The sequence below is a fragment of the Schistocerca serialis genome, chromosome 8, assembly GCF_023864345.2.
Source record: "Schistocerca serialis cubense isolate TAMUIC-IGC-003099 chromosome 8, iqSchSeri2.2, whole genome shotgun sequence".
Classification (NCBI taxonomy): Eukaryota; Metazoa; Arthropoda; class Insecta; order Orthoptera; family Acrididae; genus Schistocerca; species Schistocerca serialis.
Genome location: NC_064645.1, coordinates 620,030,054 through 620,053,909, shown reverse-complemented (window position 1 = coordinate 620,053,909; position 23,856 = coordinate 620,030,054). Strand labels below are relative to the sequence as shown.

Below are 23,856 nucleotides of genomic sequence, written 5' to 3'. Positions count from 1 at the left end.
ACAATAGGTAGTGCTGTGAATGACTATCAAAAGGCTTAAAATCTAAATATCAAGCAGAGGCTCCCATGGAAAACTCAGTTATAGATAAAATGAGATGATATAATATTGACTGTTATAGCACTAGTGATGTAATAAAAATGCACAAATGTCAACTTAAAGTAACAAAAAGAGAGTGGAGGGTTCTATTAATATATTGTATAGTGAAACAATGTTTTAGTATGAAACATTTCAGTAGTACCATACTTTGTATGAAATTAATAAGATGGTGGATACAACAAATCACACGACACACCGAAAGAACAAAATGCCAGTTCTTTCTATTAGAGCACTGTAGAGCAAAAAGAAGTTAAAGCAATGATAGTGTACAAGTTGGCACATATCTAAGTAGATAACAAACAGAAACAGATCAAGCACAATGGATTGCACATTACAGGCATTCTATCAAACTCAAGTAAAAGCTCTAAAGAGAAGACTTTGCATGAACTCTATGAGACCAAAAGCAAAATAATAAGATATTATATTGCACAGCTCTTAAAACCTCTTTCACAAGGAAAAGAACTGACTACGGACATTGAAATACAGTAAGGGATGGAGGAGGAGGAGGAGGAGGAGGAATAGCAGGAGGAGGAGCAGGAGGAGGAGCATTAAAATTTAAATCTATGTTTTTTAAATTGCTGACTATAAATTCAAAATCTCACAAAGTGTTCAATTATGCCAGTAATCTAAAAAGAAGTACATAATTATTTCTTAGCAGCATTCAACTAAATGTGGCATACCACAAGAAACAATCAAGTCATTGTGTTAAATAATAAGTGACAAGGGAACCCTGTGTCATTGTAATACTAGACACACACAGTTATGAGTGGCTAAGCGGTGCACCGGGCTCATGTACTCTTCATTTTCCTTATAATAGCATGATCTTTCAACTTTATAAGAAAACAACTACAATCAACACTAGAAAGTAGAGTGTAATTACTGTAACACATTGTGTCAATATGTTGCAACAGACTTACTTTAAGACCCATTTGCTTTCTGGTCATTTAATATAAATACAATATGAATGGGAGCTATTTTTTTGAGACGACATGCTTATTTTTTTGAAACAGTGTTGCATGCTTCTAGCAGTCTAGTTGCTATCGTCTTTATGTACTGTAAAAACCATCACAATGAGTATTTTATCATCTTATAGCTAAATGATGCTTTGGTATAATATGTACAATGATGTTTAACGTCACTAATCTTAGCTAATGACAATACATATTAAGTCGTAGCAATAAACAATGCTTACAGAGTATTTAATGACTGGTCATCTGTGCTGCTTAGCAGCAGCTAGAAATTTTAAAGTGTGAGCCACTAATACAAGTTATTTCTTTACTTTTACAATAGGAATGGGTATCCTTTGTAGCAGCTACTGATTGTCCTAACTTTTACCGCAGATTCTTAAACTTTAAGTATACAATGATAGTTAATATCTTGCCTCCGCAACCCTTCAAAAGGGATGTTACATCACCGAGATTCATGGCTCCATCTCCATTTGCCAATGTTTTTCCAATAGTGCTGATGTGACCTGCATTTTCAATATAATACTGAGCTGCTGCTATTGCTGTTACTGCTACTGCCAGGAGTGGTTTCTCATCTACACTCCCCAGCATGCAGTATGGCAAGACACCACATCAAATCTGAAAAAAAGTCTAAATGAGAATAACGTGCATGGTAAATAACTCAGTAAATATTGAAACAAGCATCTGTCTGTGCATTTCACCTCCATCCCCCAACACACATGGCATATCACAAATACTTAACAGCCCTTGAGGGCAGATTTCACACCAGTGCAAGGAAAGAGGTTCATATACATAGACATGTGTAGTATAATTAGACATGTGTAAAGTTATTAATCACAGACCAATTTGTGAAGCTCCTGGGTTAAAAAAAAAACTCATAACAAATATGCAATATGTACTCCATTTGCTTCTAGGCATAAATGCACTTCAATATTCGCTATTGCATGAAAATCTTCCTGGATCAAGTCATGCTACACACCAAAATCTGTTATGGATTAATTAATGTATGGGCTTATGCCCACTCCCCTCCCCACCAAAGCATATTTTGCAGATGCTGTCTACAAATACCCAACCTAGAACACTTTTCCTTCTGTGATGCGCCCCTGCAAATAAGAGGAAGCCCCATTATATTATAGTCACATTGCTCAAAGGTAGGATCAGTTTCATGATGTGTATATTGCTGCATTACCATCTGACGGGCCACATAAAACATATTTTTCTATGAAAAGACATCCATAATGCAAAGATACTTCATCAACATGTCATGGAAGTCAGTGAATGGAGCAACAGTTAATGATCCAATAGGTACATACGAGTAAAGAAGCAAGCAAAGGGTATTTTGAACATCCATTATGTGCTTCTGATTCAAAAAAATTGTGAAATGTTCTTTCTTTAACAATTAAAAATCAAAGGATTTTGAGACATACACTTATTATAACCCCTCTCCCACCAAATACACACACACACACACACACACACACACACACACACACACACACACACACACACACACACACCATTCTTTGAAAAGTTTGCAAAAGTATTTGTGATACGCTCTATGTACTTAACACTACTGCTAATATGAAACACTCAAGGCAGACCATCTTCATATGTGCACAGATCTCAAGTGCTATCATGTCTTCACAGCAATAAATCATCAGTGAAGATACAGTAGAGCATCAGCAGATTAAATTATATTTAGACTGTCACTCAAAGTCACAACCTTGTCCTTCATGGGAAATGTTATCACCATTAGAGCAGGCCATATGTAGTTGGCAATTCATCTTCACAGCTCAATTATGCCAGCCTCACTCTCCTACTTTCCAAACTTTGCACAAGCTCTCCTGCATAGCTTGCCGAACTAACACTCTGTAAATAAGGTATTCTGCAGAAAAATAGCAGTTGTAGGCTTACTTTCTACTTTCAGAAATAACTCTCTACTCAACAGCAGAGCGTGTGCTGTTTTGAAATTCCTTGGAGATAATAATAAAGATGCTGGCTGTCTCAACAATCTGCTGCACGTCTTTCAATTGGATGCCACTTTGGTGACTTGCATGTTCTCAATCTACTGTAGTAATCCTACTGGAGAAAGGGGTTCTATAGTTTAATATTACATCAGAACCATGTGAGGTTCTTAGTGAATCTTCACATCACTGTGAGGTGAAGACAGGGTGAAATAATGTGTGGTCTGATGAAGGTTCAATCCCATTACCTTTTGCTTTGCTACTAGACCACAGAGCCTGATGCCTGGCAGATTAAAATAGTACGCCACAGGGACAAGTTACGACACACCCTCGCAGCTTAAGTTCTACAAGTTTCTCTCTTCCACTTTCCAGGGGCAATGTTCTGGTTTCAAGTCCCACTGTGGTACACAGTTTTCGAATGAAGCTGTAACATAACCCAGGGGATGAACCAGTAGAGGACCCTGGTGTCCAGCAAGAGGCTTGTGGTGGTGAGTATACTTCTTGTATTGACATATCACATTTGACAAACATAAAGTTTCACTAGATTTAAAACTTATTTACATGCAAGATTTGTATTTAATCTGACTTTGTTTCTTGTTTTATTAAATAATCACTGCATTTACTTTGCTGTAGATGTAATACAAAGGATAAGAAAAATTTCCCAAGATTATGTGTTATGCAACGTACAGACAGCCCAGTACTCGTAAATGCACCTTACATGCCACTGTTGGTATATTGTGGTAGAATCAAGCGTTATACACCCCATGAACTCTCCAATGGCAATAGGTATCAATATTTTTCTTTGTAAGATAGGAAGCTCACATACAACCATGTATATCAAAATTACATATGTGATGCATTGCTGTTAATATTTTCTGTGATCACGATAATTTTGAAATTTTAACATGAAAATATGTAAATTGATCTTACATGAAGTTTTATTTAATGAGTATCAGTTAATCTAAATAGTGTCTTTGCCAGCAATATAAATGATTTAAAATCTTTGTCCTAAAAAATTTAATTTTTGTGCTTTCTCTTGGACTTGATGGTATGAGCTATAAGAAGCAGTCATGGTTGAATTTTAGAGAACAGCAGTCATGCTTTAGTTGTTGTAGAAAGCAGTTGAGTTTTAGTTATTGTAAAGAGTAAATATACTTAGTTGGAGTCTGTAGCTCAAGGGAGTGAATGGATATTACTTTTTACAAACAAAACAAGTGAAATGTTTCAAAATATGAAAGTTTAAAAGCAAATTTTTATAAGTCAAACAAGTGAAATGTTTCAAAATACAAAAGTTTAAAAGTGTGAACATCCTTCATTTCATAGTTAGTGATCCAATGAACATTTGAAATCCTGAAAAATTACAGCTTTCTTCGTACAAGAATACCTCTTGTCCATCACACCACTGAGAAGAACCTAAATCATCAGCTAAGTAACAAAACTTTACAGGATGAAATTTTCACTCTGCTGTGGTGTGTCCACTAATATGAAATTTCCTGGGATATAAAAACTGTGCGCAAGACCAGGATCAAGCCTGGGACCTTTCCCTTTCTTGGGCAAGTGCTCTACCAACTGAGTTACTCTAGCATGATTCACGATCTGCCCTCACAGCTTTACTTCTGCCAGTACCTCATCTTCTACCTTCCATCTCCTGGGTTTGAATCTCAGTCCAACACACAGTTTGAATCTGCCAGGAAGTTTGATCAAAACTTCAATTCATCACATTTGGCATATCTTTCAGTTTGATTCAAAAACGACATATATACCTGCAGTGAATACATCATGAGACAGATATTTATTACTGAACTGGCATGTTACAATGTGCACTCCACTGTCTTCTAATTTCTTGCTGTTTCACTTCATTATCAGGGACGTACAAAAGAAAACATATGAAAAAATGCTGTGGGTATAACTGAAGTCTTTCCTCAAAAGTAATTACCAGAGGCCTAAGCATAACTACCCCACTGTTTCACAAGCTGTACGATCTCTGTTCCTAGAATTCCTGTGGCTGTGACAGGAGCCAATCTGAGTTGAAAACTTCGCCCTGAGATGTTCTTTTTGTGGACCAAACACAGAAGTCGCAGGCCCAGGCTGTAGTTCCCACTTGAGGTTGGCCATTACATTTGTATGTGACCTTGGAGACATGTGGATGCACGTTATTGTGGGGCAGAATCATCCCCTCCATGAGCATCCCAGGCTATATGCTCTTGGTGAAGATGCATAGGCTGCAGAGTGTCTCACAGTACATGTCACTGTTAACAGTTTTTCCATGCTTGAGGAATTCGAGTATCAGACATTGGATGTCAAAAAAGGGCAGTGAGGATCACCTTGTCTGCTGAGCGCACAGCTTTGAATTTTTAGCGGGAGGTCAAGGTGCTACATTTTTGTCACTAGATGTTCTATCCCAAGGCAACATATGCAAATTTCCACTGGTTTGGTTGTATTGTTTTTTTCCTTCCATGCAGTTAGTTTTGGTTACTGGGGCAGCACAAATTTCATATTTATTTGAATTATGATAGAACATAACATAAGTTACCACCAATATTTACACTTCAATGAGCACATGCAGTTCCGTCTGCTGTCTCAGCCACTTTGTTGTTGCTTCCTGAACCTGATTATCATCTGTAAATATCATCAGATTTATAGATAAAATGCCATTAAATCTATGTGGCATCTTGACTGTATGTTTTGACATATTCACAAGTGCCTGATGCCTGATCCAGGTTTTACTGCCCACAACACCAATGAGAATATTGCCTTCTTGTTCAGTTTTCAGAAAAGCATTCAGCTCAGCACAACACCAGTGCATATTAACAACAGTAAGGTCATGAGATTGGATTTCTTGGATGTGGGGATGCTGCACATTATTTGAAATGGAGAGTCAGTGACAGATTTAGATGTAACTTCATGCATGCCTCATGGAAATGTGCTGGGATCTTTGCTGCTAATGTTGCATATTAATGATCTAGCAGACAATGCTGCTAGTAACTTCATACTATTTTTGGAGATGATGAAGTTATCTATAATGATATACTACAAGGAAAAAGTTAAACAACTATCCAATCGGACCTTGTTAAGATTTCAAACGGATGTACAGATTGGCAACTTGCTGTTAATGCTCAAAAATTTAAAATTATAGTTAAAGCAGGTTGGATACAGTGAAAATGCAACCAGTCATTAAAGACAATTTCCATTTTTAATGGCTGCACTGCTGATGGCACATTAAAACTCTCATCTTCCTTCCTTCCTTTCCAAAGGAGAGTCCTAGCAAAGCATTCATGTGACCCATCTTAAAATATTGCTCACACATCTGAGACCTTTATCAAATTCTATTAATTGCACATACTTAATGAATGTCAAGAAGGGCAGCAAAAATAGTCACAGGTTTGTCTGACTCGCAGAAGAGTGTTATGAATTCCAGAGAAAAACATGTACTGGCAATCACTTAAAGACAGAAGTCAAAAGTCCTCCTCCGGCATACTGCTCACAAAGAGATGATTAGGCTAATTACAGTGTGCATAGAGGCATTTAAGCAGTCATTCTTCCTGCACTCCATATGAGAATGGAACAGGGCGAAACCGTATTATGTGGTACAACTGAAAGTACCCTTTTCCATGCACTTCACAGTGGTTTGCAGATTATGGATGTAGATGTAGAAATCATAGCACAAATTTTACATCAAGACTAGTTTATAATCAGCATTTTATAATTTGTTCTTCCAGTTGCATTACATTTGTGTCTTTCCTTTACAGACACTCTCATAAAGGTCTTACCATATTATCTAATAAAGAGATAGAGGGGCTGGCCAGTACTTACCTCAGCTCAGTACAGCCGATAGATACACAAAAAACAGAACCGAAAATTTACGTTCCTAGCTTTCGGAACAAATGTTCCTTCATCAGGAATGAGAGAGGGAAAAGAAGGGGAAGAAGGGAAAGTGGATTCAGTTACTCACAACCCAGGTTATGAAGCAACAGAAAAGGAAAACAGGGAGGGTAGCAAGGATGGAGGCATGGTTGTCAGGGGGAAGCCAAAGCTCTAGGAACGTAAATTTTCGGTTCTGTTTTTTGTGTATCTATCGGCTGTACTGAACTGAGGTAAGTACTGGCCAGCCCCTCTATCTCTTTGTTAGTATTTGTTTCACATCTTTATATGAGATTTACCATTAATCATTTAGATTACCATGTTATCTGACATCTTTGTATCCATTTTTCATGTTTTCTGGAACTATCCTTTCTTCCTGTCTGTGTGAAATGTGGGACACTCTCTATAGAAATTAATGCCCACACAGATATAAAAATCCTTGGGCAAACCGCATTTCAGTATGACAGGAAAGGAAATATAAATACTAATCTTCAATGTTTGATTGCTACTTATCATAAAGAAGACACATTTTGTTACAGACAATCACAATTAAAAGATGCTTACATGAAGCTTTCAGCCACAGCCTTCATCAGCAAAAGATAAACAGAGAAACATACACCATTCATACACACAAGCAAGCACACCTCGCGCACACATGACCACCAACTCTGGCAGCTCAGGCCAGTTTGATAAAGGCTGTGGCCAAAACCTTTGTGCAAGTGTCTTTTAATTGTGCCTGTCTGCAACTTAACATGTCTTCTTTATGGAAAGTAGCAATCTATCTTTTTCTACATTGCTGATATTCCTACATGGAGTTTCCATTGTTTAATTTTCAATCTTCAGCATTATGAAAACGATAGAGTGCTACTCACTGTAAGGATGACACACTGACTTGCAGACAGGCACAATAAAGAGACTGTTACATGTTGAGCTTTCAGCCAAAGCTTTCTTCAGAAAAGAAAACACAAACACCTTCACACAAGCAGGCACACTTCACTCACAGATGACCTCTAACTGTAATGTTGAACAAAATCAGCAACCCCAAGATAGCAGTACACAGGCTGGGGGAGAGAAGTTTGGTGTCTGGTGGATTGTGCAGGGACTAGATGGCAGCAGGACAGGGCTGCCAGGTGCAGAGTCAGGAGGCTGTGATGGAGGGAGGGCAGAAAGGAGGGTGTGGGGAGAGGACAGGGGGCAGAGGAGAAGGAAAAGGAGATGAACAGAGATGGGAAAGACCAGTGGGTGCACTGGCAAAGAGCAATGAACAGTGAGGGTGAAGGAAATTGAAGTGGGAAGAGCTAATAGGACAGAGGGTGCAGAAACTGTTGGGTGTGGAGTTTGACATGGAAAGGATGGCAACTCTCAAAATGTAAGTACTGTTGTTTGTTAGTGGACAGAAGTGTGTAGCTGGCCTTTGATGAGGATGAGATCAACATCACCGAAAGTGGCATGGGATTCGGAGTAGGACCATGTGAAGTTTAATTGGAAGAAGGTATTCAGAGACTCCAGGAATTTTAACTGGTCAGCCTCCCCGTGAGCACATATGACATAGATGTCGTCAGTGTATCTAAACAAAACCATGGGCTGAAGGCTTATAGACCCTAGGAAAGCCCCCTCCAAGTGACCCATGAAAAGGTTGGCATAGGAAGGAGCCATCCTGTTTCCCATGACAATAGTCCTGATCTGTTTGTATGTCTTCCCATCAAAGGCCAAGTACCTGTTGGTAAGTATAAAGTTGATTTAGGTGAGCAAGAAGGATGTCACAGGCTTGCAATCACTTGGGCGTTGACTGAGGAAATGTTCAGCAGCAGACAGATCAAGCACATGGGGGATGTTGGTAAAGAGGGGAGGGCAACAGTCCTGATCTGTTTGTGTGTCTTCCCATCAAAGGTCAAGTAACTGTTGGTAAGTATTAAGTTGATTTAGGTGAGCAAGAAGGATTTCACAGGCTTGCAATCACTTGGGTGTTGACTGAGGAAATGTTCAGCAGCAGACAGATCAAGCACATGGGGGATGTTGGTAAAGAGGGAGATGGCATCAATGGTGACAAGCAAGTTTTGTTGTGGGAGTGGGACTGGCACCAATTTCAGATGATCTAGGAAATGGTTGGTATCTTTAAAATAGGAGGGAAGCCTTTGCACTATGGGTTGCAGGTGTTGATCAACTAAGGCAGATATATGTTCAGTGGGTGCTTTTAAGCCAGCAACTATAGGATGACCACGATGATTGGACTTCTCCAGGAATTTTAACTGGTCAGCCTCCCCGTGAGCACATATGGCATAGATGTCGTCAGTGTATCTAAACAAAACCATGGGCTGAAGGCTTATAGACCCTAGGAAAGCCCCCTCCAAGTGACCTATGAAAAGGTTGGCATAGGAAGGAGCCATCCTGTTTCCCATGACAATAGTCCTGATCTGTTTGTATGTCTTCCCATCAAAGGCCAAGTACCTGTTGGTAAGTATAAAGTTGATTTAGGTGAGCAAGAAGGATGTCACAGGCTTGCAATCACTTGGGCGTTGACTGAGGAAATGTTCAGCAGCAGACAGATCAAGCACATGGGGGATGTTGGTAAAGAGGGGAGGGCAATAGTCCTGATCTGTTTGTGTGTCTTCCCATCAAAGGCCAAGTAACTGTTGGTAAGTATTAAGTTGATTTAGGTGAGCAAGAAGGATTTCACAGGCTTGCAATCACTTGGGTGTTGACTGAGGAAATGTTCAGCAGCAGACAGATCAAGCACATGGGGGATGTTGGTAAAGAGGGAGATGGCATCAATGGTGACAAGCAAGTTTTGTTGTGGGAGTGGGACTGGCACCAATTTCAGATGATCTAGGAAATGGTTGGTATCTTTAAAATAGGAGGGAAGCCTTTGCACTATGGGTTGCAGGTGTTGATCAACTAAGGCAGATATATGTTCAGTGGGTGCTTTTAAGCCAGCAACTATAGGATGACCACGATGATTGGACTTCTGGATCTTAGGAAGAAGGTAAAAGATGGGGGTGCTTGGTTTGGGTGGAGTGATAAGTTCTATGGATTGAGGTGTAAGTCCTTGTGAGGGGGCCTGAGGTTTTTAGGAGGGACTGCAGGTTGGTTTGAATCACAGAGATAGATTCTTGATGGCTTGGCATGAGACAAAGGATATGCCAACATCAACAGCAACCTCTCTGATGGTGATTCAGCTATTTTCCAAAACTATTTTCTTTACTTCTTCGACACTGTCATCAGTAATTGATGTGTTGCGGTATCCAGGGATGTTGTCATCTTCTTTGTGTTCTTATCCCTCTTTGAAACATTTATACCACTGGTAAACTTTTGTCTTACTCATAGTAGACTTGCCAAAGTCATGGGCAATGTTTTGAATGCGTGTTGCACTTTATTCCATTTTTCAAGCAAAATTTAATACAGATTCTTTGATCCAAATTCTTGAAAGTAAAAGTTTGCTGAACACTCAAAGACATGTATAACCTTTCTGACTGTCAACAATAAACTAAATATTCAAAACATCTGAAACTGCAAACATACATCAGGAACATGTGTGCTGACAAGATAAAAAAATTGAAAATCTGATGTAAAAAGACCAAGAAATTAAAAAATTCCCATTACTTTCTGATCACGCCTCGTAAACTCAGAGCTTTGATTTTCTATATAGTAATAAGAATCTTATTCCTTGGATTTCCTAGGTCCACAAGTGTTCCTGGGCCCTAGAAGGGATTTCAAAGTGCACTTCAAGATAACAGCTAAATAAGAGATATACACCATTTTATATCAATTCGCTTTCCACCTTTTCAGTACAAAAAAATTAATTTGCTAACAAGTGTTTAACACATAAGTGATTGCAGGTGAAAAGTAATGGCATGATACAGTGGTCTTGTTATTGTTAAAGATAACATTTTTGAACATTAATACACTTACAATTGTGGTTCTATAAGGGATGATCAAATGGTTTCCATTTGAGGGCATTGCTGCAGTATATAAGCACTAACATATACCAAGGGATTAGTGTAGCATTTGTATCTTTCTTATGTGAGTGCAGTAAAGGTGGTAACATAAAATGTTGTGACATTATTACCAAATGCATCCAAAAAGGACACATGAATCACAAATGTTGTAATGCAGAAGTTACGCCAACTCAAGTGAGAGACACTGGAGCACCTGCCCTATAGTCCTGATTTTTTCCCATGTGATTATCACACCTTCATATCCTTAAAAAAGACCTTGAAGGGTTGATGATTCCTGTCAGATGAGCGTGTGCAGCAGGTAGCTACAGTCTTCTTCATGCAGCAGGGCAATGTGTTTTGCCACAAGGGTATCCTCAACCTGGTGCATTGGTGGAATGATGGCTTAAATGTTCACAGCAATTTAGACTGATTTGCATACTGATTCTGAACTGTATGACCTTCAAAGGCAAGCTTTTTGATTGTCCATTATACTACACTTCATGGCTTGTGTGGACACTCTAAACTGGGATCTTTTTTGCATTACACATCATGAGAGTTTGCACATTTTTCACAGGACTAGAACACTGTCACTTCAAGATAGAGAAAAGACATTACCTTACTTCTGTTGTCTACTTCACCAGGAATGCTCTCACTGACAGCAAAGCATGAACTTGGTACAGCATCATGGTGAAGCAACCATGCTTTGGCAACCTTTGAGTGCACACACACAAACACACCCATTTTCTTCAGTTTTTTAAATAATTTTAATTAAAAAACAAGATCTCAATACTGAGACAAAATTTCGCCAATGTAATTACACTACCATTTTAAAACTCAAAAGTGTATCCAAAGAAGGCAGTCAAAATACCCAGTAAAATAATATTAAATGAAATTTCACCTGTCCTACAATGACCTGATTAAATGCTACTGATTTTAGAAGATTATTCTGCCATCTGCAGGCATTTTAACAGGGATGATTACAAACACGTGATAAAAAATAAGCTATCAGCCTCAAATTTTACTTGGACTGTGGCACTACGAAGCTTAGTATCAAGAGTCCAAACACTGATTGTGCAGTGCAAAATGGAGATAAGAAAAATGACACAAGTGCTTGGATGATGTCAACAGAAAGAAGTAACCAGTTAACTATTAAACTAAGAGATAAACACCATTTAGTGATTCTTGATGAACTAACCTTTGGTTTCAGCACACACAAACTTGTTAGATAATTCATTGGGCAACATCAAAGTTAGCCTTTGCAGCCTTTAGTTCTTCTTCAATTTTAGCAAAACGTCCCTCATATTCTTTCTTTAGTGCTGTTTGTGCCTAAAATAAGAAGAATAGCAATCAAACAAGCTTTGTTTTTGAAAAGCATCTGCAAAGGTAACTATTTATATTACAACTCAGTTAATTTTCAATAAGAAGTCCCACTGCCTGTGTATTAGTCAGAGAGAGAGAGAGAGAGAGAGAGAGAGAGAGAGAGAGTGAGAGAGAGAGAGAGAGAGACAGAGCCAGAAAAAATATTTTAGTAATTCAATCCATTAAACGTACTGTGGATGTATATTTGTTCTAGCCTTGTGAGACACCCACACAAAGCCATCAGAGAGTTAGTTCATTAAGTACATTACATATTCTATGGATAAATGTTCATGGTGTATTATAATGATGTAGAATGACTCAGTTTGAAGATTAGTAATTTAATTGGCATTTAAATAACAGAAAACAATACTCAGTTTAAAAAACAAAACAAGTAAATAGTCTAAATAATTACAAATTTCTAAATAAAAATTCTTCTGTGGAGTAGGAATTGTCTGAAAAGAACTTTCTCAACTGATTTTTAAATTTAGCTTTGCTGTTTGCCAGGCAATTAATATCACTGAATAAACTATCAAAGCTTTTGGTTGCAGAATTATTTACCTGCTTGTAAGCTAAAGAAATTTTTAACTAAGAAAAGGCTTGATGAAGATCTTTTCTTTTTTTTTTTTTTTCCTTCTAGTACTGGACATCTTTATTCTTTCTGAACTCAGATGGATTATTAACAACAAGTCTCAAATGTGGAAAGGACAGACTGCTGCTCACCATACACAGGCATCACTGAGCCGCAAATAGGCACAATGAGAAAGAAAGTTGAAACTATTTCAGCTTTCGGACAAAAATCCTTCTTCAGAAGTAGAAAAAACTTGATTGCATTCACACAAGCACAACTCTCACACACACACACACATAGCCAGTGTCGTCTTTGTATTCTAAGGCCCTACTACATCAACCATGACCAACAGTTTAGCTGGGGTGGGTAGTGGTGACAAGGAAGAGATGTGGGGTGGGGAGGGGAAGGGACACCAAGGTAGAGATGGGATGATGCAAGATGCTAGTGCTACTTGTGGGAGCATGTAGGGACTTTGTTGGGTCAGGATAGGGCTGCTAGGTGCAACGTCAGGAGACTGGTAGTACTGGAGTGGGAGCAAAGAAGAGTTTAGGTAAGCGGGCGACAGGAACTAATGAAGGTTTGGGCCAGGGGGATTTTGGGCATGAAGGATATGTTGTAGGGAGAGTTACTGACTGTGTAGGGTTACCATATTACCCATTTTTACCAGATGCCATCCATTTTTGAGATCCCTCCCTGACCTCTCACTCAGCTATGGAATTTTTTGCAAAACCACCTGTTTTTTAGTAAATAACTAGCTATGCCTGGCGAACTTCATTCCACCTCTGAAAATCTTTATATGTTATAGCTGACCTGGCATACGTTGTTTTGCCATATAAATTATCTCTAGTCTATAAGAATAATGTATACGTGTAACACAATAGCCATTGTAACAGAAACAATAATAATGGCCGAAAACTGTGTAGGGAATGAGAAAAGGCTTAGGGGTGAGTCCAGCAGTATCAGCCACTATTAGTTCCAGCATTTTTATGGTAGATCATGCTGATTTAACAATTGCAGCTGATACACGGCTCATCCATGAGCACAGAAACATAGCAGCAATTTCACGTAGAAATGTGTTCACCAGTATTATGAATAACACCAAGTGCACATGCATCGATTTTTATCGAATGTAAAAATATTATACAATTAAATTCTTTTAGAGGAACAAAGGAGCGCATAGGAACTTCTTTGTTCCACTAAAAGAATTTGATTGTACGATATATTTCCGTATGATAAAAATCGATGTGTGTGCGCTAGGACTAAATGTCGGTTTGGCAAATGATGCATGCTACCTAGTTAAACTTCTCGGTCTAGTTAGGTCGATTCAAAGAGGGATATTCGAGTCGGTGCTTTTGGTATGTTTTCTTCAATTACCTAACTATCAAATAGTGAAAGACTATCACAGGTAGACACCAGGCGGGGATAACTGATCAAGTGATAACTGATCAAGTGATAATTGATCAGTTATTGACCGGGGTTGAAGATTATTAAATTACTAAAATCGATATTAAAAAACAGGGGTTGTGGTAGAAGGGTGAAAATTTAGAGTTGCGTGTATTTTGTAATGCCATATCATAAAAAAATAAAAATAAAAAACTTCCTTACAAATACCTCCTCTCCATGCGTAAAATTCTCCTGCTCTGCAATCCCAAATGCCTGTATCTCATCTCACAGACTGAAACCCTAGCCTTTCAAGAAAAATAGCAGCTTGCACTATGCCACCTCAAAAAACTCTTCAACCTGTCCATCTCCACAAATACACAAAGTGTTTCAGTCTTGGTTGCACTTTATTATGCATGTTGGCTAACTACCATTATCAGATATGTTTTGAGACAAAAATGATAAACATGGGGTATACAATTCTTTGCAAATATTACATTATTTTTCATAAGAAAATAAAAGAACCATAAGAGCATGTTATATCAATAGATCACAAAATGAGAAGTGCTCACAATCAGTAGAGTACATGAGTAAAACATACCAAGTCTAGATTATGTTTCTTGGAATTTAAATGATTACCCAAAGCACTCTTGTATGACTTGTACGTATGCTCCATATATCTTGTCACAAAATTCTTACCACTCTAGCCTATATAAAATCTGTAGCAATCCCTGCTGGTATGGAGTGAATAAGCTTATACTGCCAGAGACTGTGATCATGTGTGTGAGAGTTGCATTTGTGTGAGTGTGTGTGTATGTTGTCTATTTTTGACAAAGGCCTTTTTGGCTGAAAGCTCACTTATCATCAGTTTTTGTTGTTGTATCTAAGTGGTTATTATACTGGTCAGACCAGTAGAAATTTTGAAACAAGTATGGGGAGCATACATATGACTCCAATTAAGAATGCTTTGAGGAATCATTCAAATTCTGAGAAACATAATCTATATCCTATTACAGAAAGCCTTAAATCTTATACAAAGCAATCAAGGGCCATGTACTCAAAAATTTGGAAGAAGTTGAGCTATATTCTCACAGAAAAAGGCAGTCACAATGGGTGATAAAGGAGAAGATGGATTTTAGTATTTTTTTTTAACGTCATCTATGAACTACTGCGACATCTGAGTGCTTTAAAAAACCAACCCACCACAACCACTTCATTTTCATTTTTTATTGGCTACACATGGATTATCCATTGGTTGCCTTGGAATCATTTTACCTTTGATTCTGTCGTTGCCTTTTATTTTATTTTATTTTTGCAAATGACTCTTGATTTTTAGCTGTTTTTGAGATCCATGCTTTTTCTCTTTTTGGTCTGCAGCCTTGCATTTTGCGATGTAATATTTTACTTTAATATGTATTTTACTTTAATCTGTCTTACATTGTTACATCAAGCTAGTTAAAATCTTACAAGAGCTACACAGATGAACTTGTATGATCCATATGGATTGGTAATTTAAATGTTTACATAGCACATTAATAAAAAAAAAGGAAAGTACATTTTTAATCTAGTTTACATTCTTATTCATGTTTGTGCTTATCTGTTCTAAAGTGGGCTGTTATGTTTTAAGCACCTGATGGCAGCTGAACAATTTACCTTCTTACCGGTGACTGTGTCACCGCCAATATGCATGTACACTTTGTATGAGTATGTTCTAATTGTCATTACACAATGCATTGATGTTTTAAAGGATTTGTTATGTGTTACTCAAGTGTGTTATTGTATTTGTACCCTATTGATTGTGAGCACTTATCATTCTGTGGTCTACTGAAATAATGTGAATCACATTATCTTTTATTTTTTTATGATCTGTGATCTACTGAAATAACGGGAATCACATTATCTTTTATTTTTTTTTTATGAAAACCTTTTTTGTAATATGTGCAAGGAACTGTACATATTCCATGTTTATACTGTTTGTTACATGACAGATATGATGATGGTTGTTAGCTGAAATACATAACCAAAATCAGAAATAATCATGTGCAACCAAGACTGAAAAATATTGTGTGTCTGTACATGGTTATGGTCATTGAGCTGTATAACGACATCATGCCAGCCATTTTGTACGTCTCCTAATCTCGCTTTGGGCTACCACTATCCACCACCTCTATGAGAGCCTCCATCTCATAGTCACCAAATCTTACCTTGCAGACCTACTAACATTTATCACACCCCGAGGAACTCCCTCCCATCACCATACAGAATCCACAACCTAAACTGACCTGCAAGATGATCATGAACCTGTCCTCCAAAATCCTCAATCCCATAGAAGTGCCAGTCCTTTCCCAAGGCCATAACTTTTACCCCACTCCCAAATTCAATCATTCTCAACCTTAAGACCTTCTCTCTTTAAGAAAAATTTTTCTGTTACCAACCCTATCATTCAGACTCAATCCAAAACCAACACTGATTCCTGTTTGACTCAGTTCATGCCACCACACAACTGTGATACACCACCACTGACCCCAAACCACCCTCTGTTAACTTCACAGAGTTCTTTAACCTTGAATCTTGCCTCACCATCATTACCCAAATGGAAACCAACCTTACATCCGAGAAAGGACTGCAGTTCACCACTTCAAATTGACCCCTCTCTTATAATCCCATCTGCTGATAATGAGTCCACACTGTGGTTATCAACCACTTGGATTACCAGGTAGAGGGATATCGCCAGCTGTCAGATACATCCACCTATAAACCCTGCCACAGTGACACAATACCAGAAACCCAGCAGGATCTCCAATCCCTCCTTAAATCCTTAGGTTCATTACAGCATGTCTTGCCTGAGTTTATCTCTCTCTCGCACTCCTACCTTCAACATGTCCACAGAGAGGATCGCTGCTCTCATGGACTAACACTATAAGCCTATCACCTGTAACATATCCTTCTGTATATATGACATCTACTACTTTTTCCACTGACTCTCCACAGTTGGTGTGAGGTTCAATTTAAAATGAACATGTTTCATAACAAGAAGCTTTAACAAAGAAATATCTTTGTGATCTTGGCTTTAGAAAGTTTTTAGCAAGTAAAATAGTTTGCTCCTTCTGTCTCCTCAAAATGAGAAAATTCAATTTACACAGTTCCTGTTCCTTTACACCTGGCACCCTGCTCATAACTATCAGTGCCAACTCCCTCTGCACTAATATCCCCAATGCCCAAAGCCTTGGCACTATTGAAAAATACCTTTCTAAATGTCCAACTGACTCCAAGCCTACTACTTCCTTCCTGGTCATCATGTCCAACTGTATCACCACCCACAATTATTTCTCCTTTGAAGACATCAATTACAAACAAATTCTTGGTACAGCAATGGGATCCAACAAGGCACCATCCAATGCCAACCTATTCATGGGCCATCTACAGGGATCTTTCCTAACCACTCAGAATTCTAAACCTTCACCTGGTTCAAAATCACTGATGACATCTTCATGATCTGGACCAAAGGTGAGGACACCCTACTAATATTAATCCAGAACCTCAACACCTCCTCCCCCATTCACTTCACGTGGTTCTCCTCAACCCAACAAGCAACCTTTTGTGATGTTGACCTCCACTTCAAGGACAGCTACATCAGTACCTCCGTCCACATCAAACCTAACAGCCACCAACAATGTCTCTACTTTGACAACTTCCACCTGTTCCATACCAAGGAGTCCCTTCCATACAGCCTAGTCACCTGTGGTCACTGCATCTGTAGTGATGATACCTGTTATCATATTCTGAAATGAGGAATACTCTTCTCATACCTTCCATAATGCTATTCCACCACTCACTGAACCTATGCAATATCTGTCCTTACTCCACTCCAGCTCCCAAGCCATTGCCTCATGGCTCATATGCCAGTAACAGATCTTGATGCAAGACCCATTCCACACATTCTGTTACCACTTACTTCAGTCTTGTCACAGGCATCTCCTAACTCATCAAAGGCAGGGCCACCTGTGAAAGCAGCCACATGATGTACCAACTCAGCTGCAACCACTGGTCTGCTTTCTGTGCAGCCAAGACAACTTACAAGCTGTCTGTCCTCATAAATGGCTATTGGCAAACTGAGTTCAAGTAGCTGAACATACCATCCAACATTATGTACTTCACTTTAGTTACTGTTTCACAGCTTGTGGTATCTGGATTCTTCCTACCGACATCAGATTTTCTGAACTGCACAGAGGGGAACTTTCCCTACAACATATCCTTCATGCTCACGATCCCCTGGCCCAAACCTTCATTAGTCCTTGTCACCCATCTACCGGTACCCTTCCCAGTTCCAACTCCTATACTACACACGTCTTTTATCCCACTAATGTGCCTACAAGTCCTTTCCCCTTCTCTACTTCTCTCCTCTCCCCACCCCTCTAGACTATCAATACTGCACCTAACAGCTCTATCTTGTCTCCATTAAGTCTCAGCACAGTCCATCAGGCAGCACTCATATCTTTCCCCTCCCAAGCCCCATCCATCACCTCCCTACTTCATGCTTCTTCATTACCCTCACCGCCCATGCTAGCAGATTGCTGCTCCATCAGACGCAGTCAGGCTCTAGTGCCCTGAGACAGTGGGCATGTTTGTCTGAGTTATCCTTGTGTGTATATGTGTGTGTGTTCTCTATTGCACAAGAGGAACATTGTCTGAAAGCTTTAGTATTTTAGTAGTCTTTTACATCGAGTTTGTTTGCAACTCAGTGCCTCCTCTGTCTAATGAGTAGCAACCTATCTTTCTATATTGTTGTGTTCATCCTTTGGTGGATTGCATAGAAGTGATCCTAGATGCAAGAACTTCCAGGCTTTTTAACTGTAAGAAAGGGATTATCATCACCCCATTCTCAACCATATAATCAAATTTAAGTATCTGCTGTGTAACTTTATGCTACAATCTTTTTGAAATATGTAACATTCTTTTAAAATCAACAGAAGTAAAATATAAATTTACTGAATTTTAATGTCAATGGTAGTACCTTTTGCAGCAGAATGTTATGTGCTATAGATTAAATGATTCTCTCACTTGTGTATGGTTATCACCATTTCTGATTCTTTTGGTTTATCATCTGCAAATACACTCCTGGAAATTGAAATAAGAACACCGTGAATTCATTGTCCCAGGAAGGGGAAACTTTATTGACACATTCCTGGGGTCAGATACATCACATGATCACACTGACAGAACCACAGGCACATAGACACAGGCAACAGAGCATGCACAATGTCGGCACTAGTACAGTGTATATCCACCTTTCGCAGCAATGCAGGCTGCTATTCTCCCATGGAGACGATCGTAGAGATGCTGGATGTAGTCCTGTGGAACGGCTTGCCATGCCATTTCCACCTGGCGCCTCAGTTGGACCAGCGTTCGTGCTGGACGTGCAGACCGCGTGAGACGACGCTTCACCCAGTCCCAAACATGCTCAATGGGGGACAGATCCGGAGATCTTGCTGGCCAGGGTAGTTGACTTACACCTTCTAGAGCACGTTGGGTGGCACGGGATACATGCGGACGTGCATTGTCCTGTTGGAACAGCAAGTTCCCTTGCCGGTCTAGGAATGGTAGAACGATGGGTTCGATGACGGTTTGGATGTACCGTGCACTATTCAGTGTCCCCTCGACGATCACCAGTGGTGTACGGCCAGTGTAGGAGATCGCTCCCCACACCATGATGCCGGGTGTTGGCCCTGTGTGCCTCGGTCGTATGCAGTCCTGATTGTGGCGCTCACCTGCACGGCGCCAAACACGCATACGACCATCATTGGCACCAAGGCAGAAGCGACTCTCATTGCTGAAGACGACACGTCTCCATTCGTCCCTCCATTCACGCCTGTCGCGACACCACTGGAGGCGGGCTGCACGATGTTGGGGCGTGAGCGGAAGACGGCCTGACGGTGTGCGGGACCGTAGCCCAGCTTCATGGAGACGGTTGCGAATGGTCCTCGCCGATACCCCAGGAGCAACAGTGTCCCTAATTTGCTGGGAAGTGGCGGTGCGGTCCCCTACGGCACTGCGTAGGATCCTACGGTCTTGGCGTGCATCCGTGCGTCGCTGCGGTCCGGTCCCAGGTCGACAGGCACGTGCACCTTCCGCCGACCACTGGCGACAACATCGATGTACTGTGGAGACCTCACGCCCCACGTGTTGAGCATTTCGGCGGTACGTCCACCCGGCCTCCCGCATGCCCACTATACGCCCTCGCTCAAAGTCCGTCAACTGCACATACGGTTCACGTCCACGCTGTCGCGGCATGCTACCAGTGTTAAAGACTGCGATGGAGCTCCGTATGCCACGGCAAACTGGCTGACACTGACGGCGGCGGTGCACAAATGCTGCGCAGCTAGCGCCATTCGACGGCCAACACCGCGGTTCCTGGTGTGTCCGCTGTGCCGTGCGTGTGATCATTGCTTGTACAGCCCTCTCCCAGTGTCCGGAGCAAGTATGGTGGGTCTGACACACCGGTGTCAATGTGTTCTTTTTTCCATTTCCAGGAGTGTATGTTAATCATATCCAATATGCCTTTGTGTATGCCTGTTCACTGGTTTCTGGTGCTAATCAATATCACACCACCTCACATGAGAATAACAAACTCTCACTCTGTTATGGACAAGAATGCACAAGAACCAATTACTCCCCAGCCACAATATAATCCTGAACATTCTATATTCCACTGAAACACTGTCAACCAGCCTGGAGAATTGCCATGAGTCAGTTAGTGATTTAAATTCCTATGCTGCATGGAAACTGGAGTAGCCATCTTCAGCTCAGTAAAGCTTCTTGCAAGTCAAACACCCAAGTGTCAAACATTCAGGTTTCAAGCTACCTTGTGCCACCTGGTGCAAACTCAACTGCATCAGCAATAGCAGCTCGTACTCTTCACAGCTAAGGACGGTGGGGCTCTTCAAGTTACTACTACAGTGAGGTATTGCAGGTGGTGCCAAATGTTACACTGGATTGCACCTTGTGTACTTTCATAAAAATCCTGGATGAATAGCACTGGGCTAGTTCTGTATCTATAAAGATGGTTCCTAACACCTGGACATTCAACTATAATTTTTCTTTTTGTTTATTTCATTGGTTGTTCATTCTTTTCCTTGGTGATTGTATAATGTTTGTAACAGTCCAATAGCATCAGGAGCCAATGGAGACACCACAACTTCTCAGGGTGTCACAGCAGTATACACACTGCAATCACTAATCTTATTGTGTACTAATTGAACTAAACTAAACTCCATCCGAACAGGCCTCGGAAGGCCCAACGGTACCAACTGGCCGCCATGTCATCTTCAGTCCACAGGAGTCACTGGATGCGGATATGGAGGGGCACGTGGTCAGCACACCGCTCTCCTGGCCATATGTCAGTTTACAAGACTGGAGCCGCTACTTCTCAATCAAGCAGCTCCTCAGTTTGCCTCACAAATACTGAGTGCACCCCACTTGTCAACAGCGCTCACCAGACCACATGGTCACCCATCCAAGTGCTAGCCCAGCTGACAGTATTTTACTTTGGTGATCTGATGGGAACCAGTGTTACCACTGCGGCAAGGCCGTTGGCAATCTTATTGTGTACAAGTACCATATTACATTAGCTTTGTGCTAATCTTTCGACTGTGTGGTTTTTCACAGGCAAGAATTTCATTCTAGAAGTTTGTACCAGGATTGGATGTTGTTATTAAAACAGAGTATCCTAGAGTGCATTTTGACAATGGGGAATTGTGCGCTTGAAGTACATGGCAGAGCGTACAGCCCACTGAACCAGTTATTTGAGCTTTTCCCATTCCATTCACGTACGGAGCATGGGAAAAATGATGGTATAGATGCCTCTGTGTGTGTGCTGTAATTAATCTAATCTTATCCTCACGGTCCCTATGGGAGTAATACGTAGGGGGTTGCAGTATACAGGGTGTTACAAAAAGGTACGGCCAAATTTTCAGGAAACATTCCTCACACACAAATAAAGAAAAGATGTTATGTGGACATGTGTCCAGAAATGCTTAATTTCCATGTTAGAGCTTATTTTAGTTTCGTCAGTATGTACTGTACTTCCACGATTCACTGCAAGTTGGCCCAATTGAAGGAAGGTAATGTTGACTTCGGTGCTTGTGTTGACATGCGACTCATTGCTCTACAGTACTAGCATCAAGCACATCATTACGTAGCATCAGCAGGTTAGTGTTCACCACGAACGTGGTTTTGCAGTCAGTGCAATGTTTACAAATGCGGAGTCGGCAGAAGCCCATTTGATGTATGGATTAGCACGGGGCAATAGCCGTGGCGCGGTACATTTGTATCGAGACAGATTTCCAGAACGAAGGTGTCCTGACAGGAAGACGTTCGAAGCAATTGATCGGCATCTTAGGGAGCACAGAACATTCCAGCCTATGACTCGCGACTGGGGAAGACCTAGAACGACGAGGACACCTGCAGTGGATGAGGCAATTCTTCGTCCAGTTGACGATAACCCTAATGTCAGCGTCAGAGAAGTTGCTGCTGTACAAGGTAACGTTAACCATGTCACTGTATGGAGAGTGCTACGGGAGAACCAGTTGTTTCCATACCATGTACAGCGTGTGCAGGCACTATCAGCAGCTGATTGGCCTCCACGGGTACACTTCAGCGAATGGTTCATCCAACAATGTGTCAATCCTCATTTCAGGGCAAATGTTCTCTTTACGGATGAGGCTTCATTCCAACGTGATCAAGCTGTAAATTTTCACAATCAACATGTGTGGGCTGATGAGAATCCACACGCAATTGTGCAATCACATCATCAACACAGATTTTCTGAGAACGTTTGGACAGGCATTGTTGGTGATGTCTTGATTGGGCCCCATGTTCTTCCACCTACGCTCAATGGAGCACGTTATCATGATTTCATACAGGATACTCTACCTGTGCTGCTAGAACATGTGCTTTTACAAGTACGACACAACATGTGGTTCATGCATGATGGAGCTCTTGCACATTTCAGTCGAAGTGTTCGTACGCTTCTCAACAACAGATTCGGTGACCGATGGATTGGTAGAGGCGGACCAATTCCATGGCCTCCATGCTCTCCTAACCTCAACCCTCTTGACTTTCATTTATGGGGGCATTTGAAAGCTCTTGTCTACGCAACCCTGGTACCAAATGTAGAGACTCTTCGTGCTCGTATTGTGGACGGCTGTGATACAATACGCCATTCTCCAGGGCTGCATCAGCGCATCAGGGATTCCATTCGATGGAGGGTGGATGCATGTATCCTCGCTAACGGAGGAAATTTTGAACATTTCCTGTAACAAAGTGTTTGAAGTCACGCTGGTACGTTCTGTTGCTGTGTGTTTCCATTCGATGATTAATGTGATTTGAAGAGAAGTAATAAAATGAGCTCTAACATGGAAAGTAAGCATTTCCAGACACATGTCCACATAACATATTTTCTTTCTATGTGTGTGAGGAATGTTTCCTGAAAGTTTGGCCATACCTTTTTGTAACACCCTGTATTTCTAGTGTCATCATTTAAAGACCACTCTTGAAATTTCGTCAGTAGATTTTCTTGGGATAGTTTCCATCTATTTTCAAGAGTCTGCCAGCTAAGTTCTTTCAACATCTCAGTGACACTCTCTGAAAAATCAGTCCCATGCTGGTACAGCAACCGTCTGAAGTTTAATGTTGAAATTTTTTGCAAATTTGGGATGTGCAACAAGCAG

General features: G+C 40.5%; 1 protein-coding gene across 1 annotated transcript in view; it reads right to left on the bottom strand.

Moving 5' to 3' along the window:
• Positions 1 to 745: 745 nt before the first annotated feature.
• The window catches only part of LOC126416261 (1-phosphatidylinositol 4,5-bisphosphate phosphodiesterase classes I and II), a 395,393-nt gene continuing 372,282 nt past the window's right edge, over positions 746 to 23,856 (bottom strand). Inside the window, exons 21-22 of the mRNA XM_050083891.1 lie at positions 12,017 to 12,147; positions 746 to 1,679 (exon numbers count right to left, since the gene is read on the bottom strand). Coding sequence (XP_049939848.1) covers positions 12,052 to 12,147 — 96 coding nt within the window. The 3' untranslated portion in view covers positions 746 to 1,679; positions 12,017 to 12,051. The remainder of the gene's footprint in view (positions 1,680 to 12,016; positions 12,148 to 23,856) is intronic.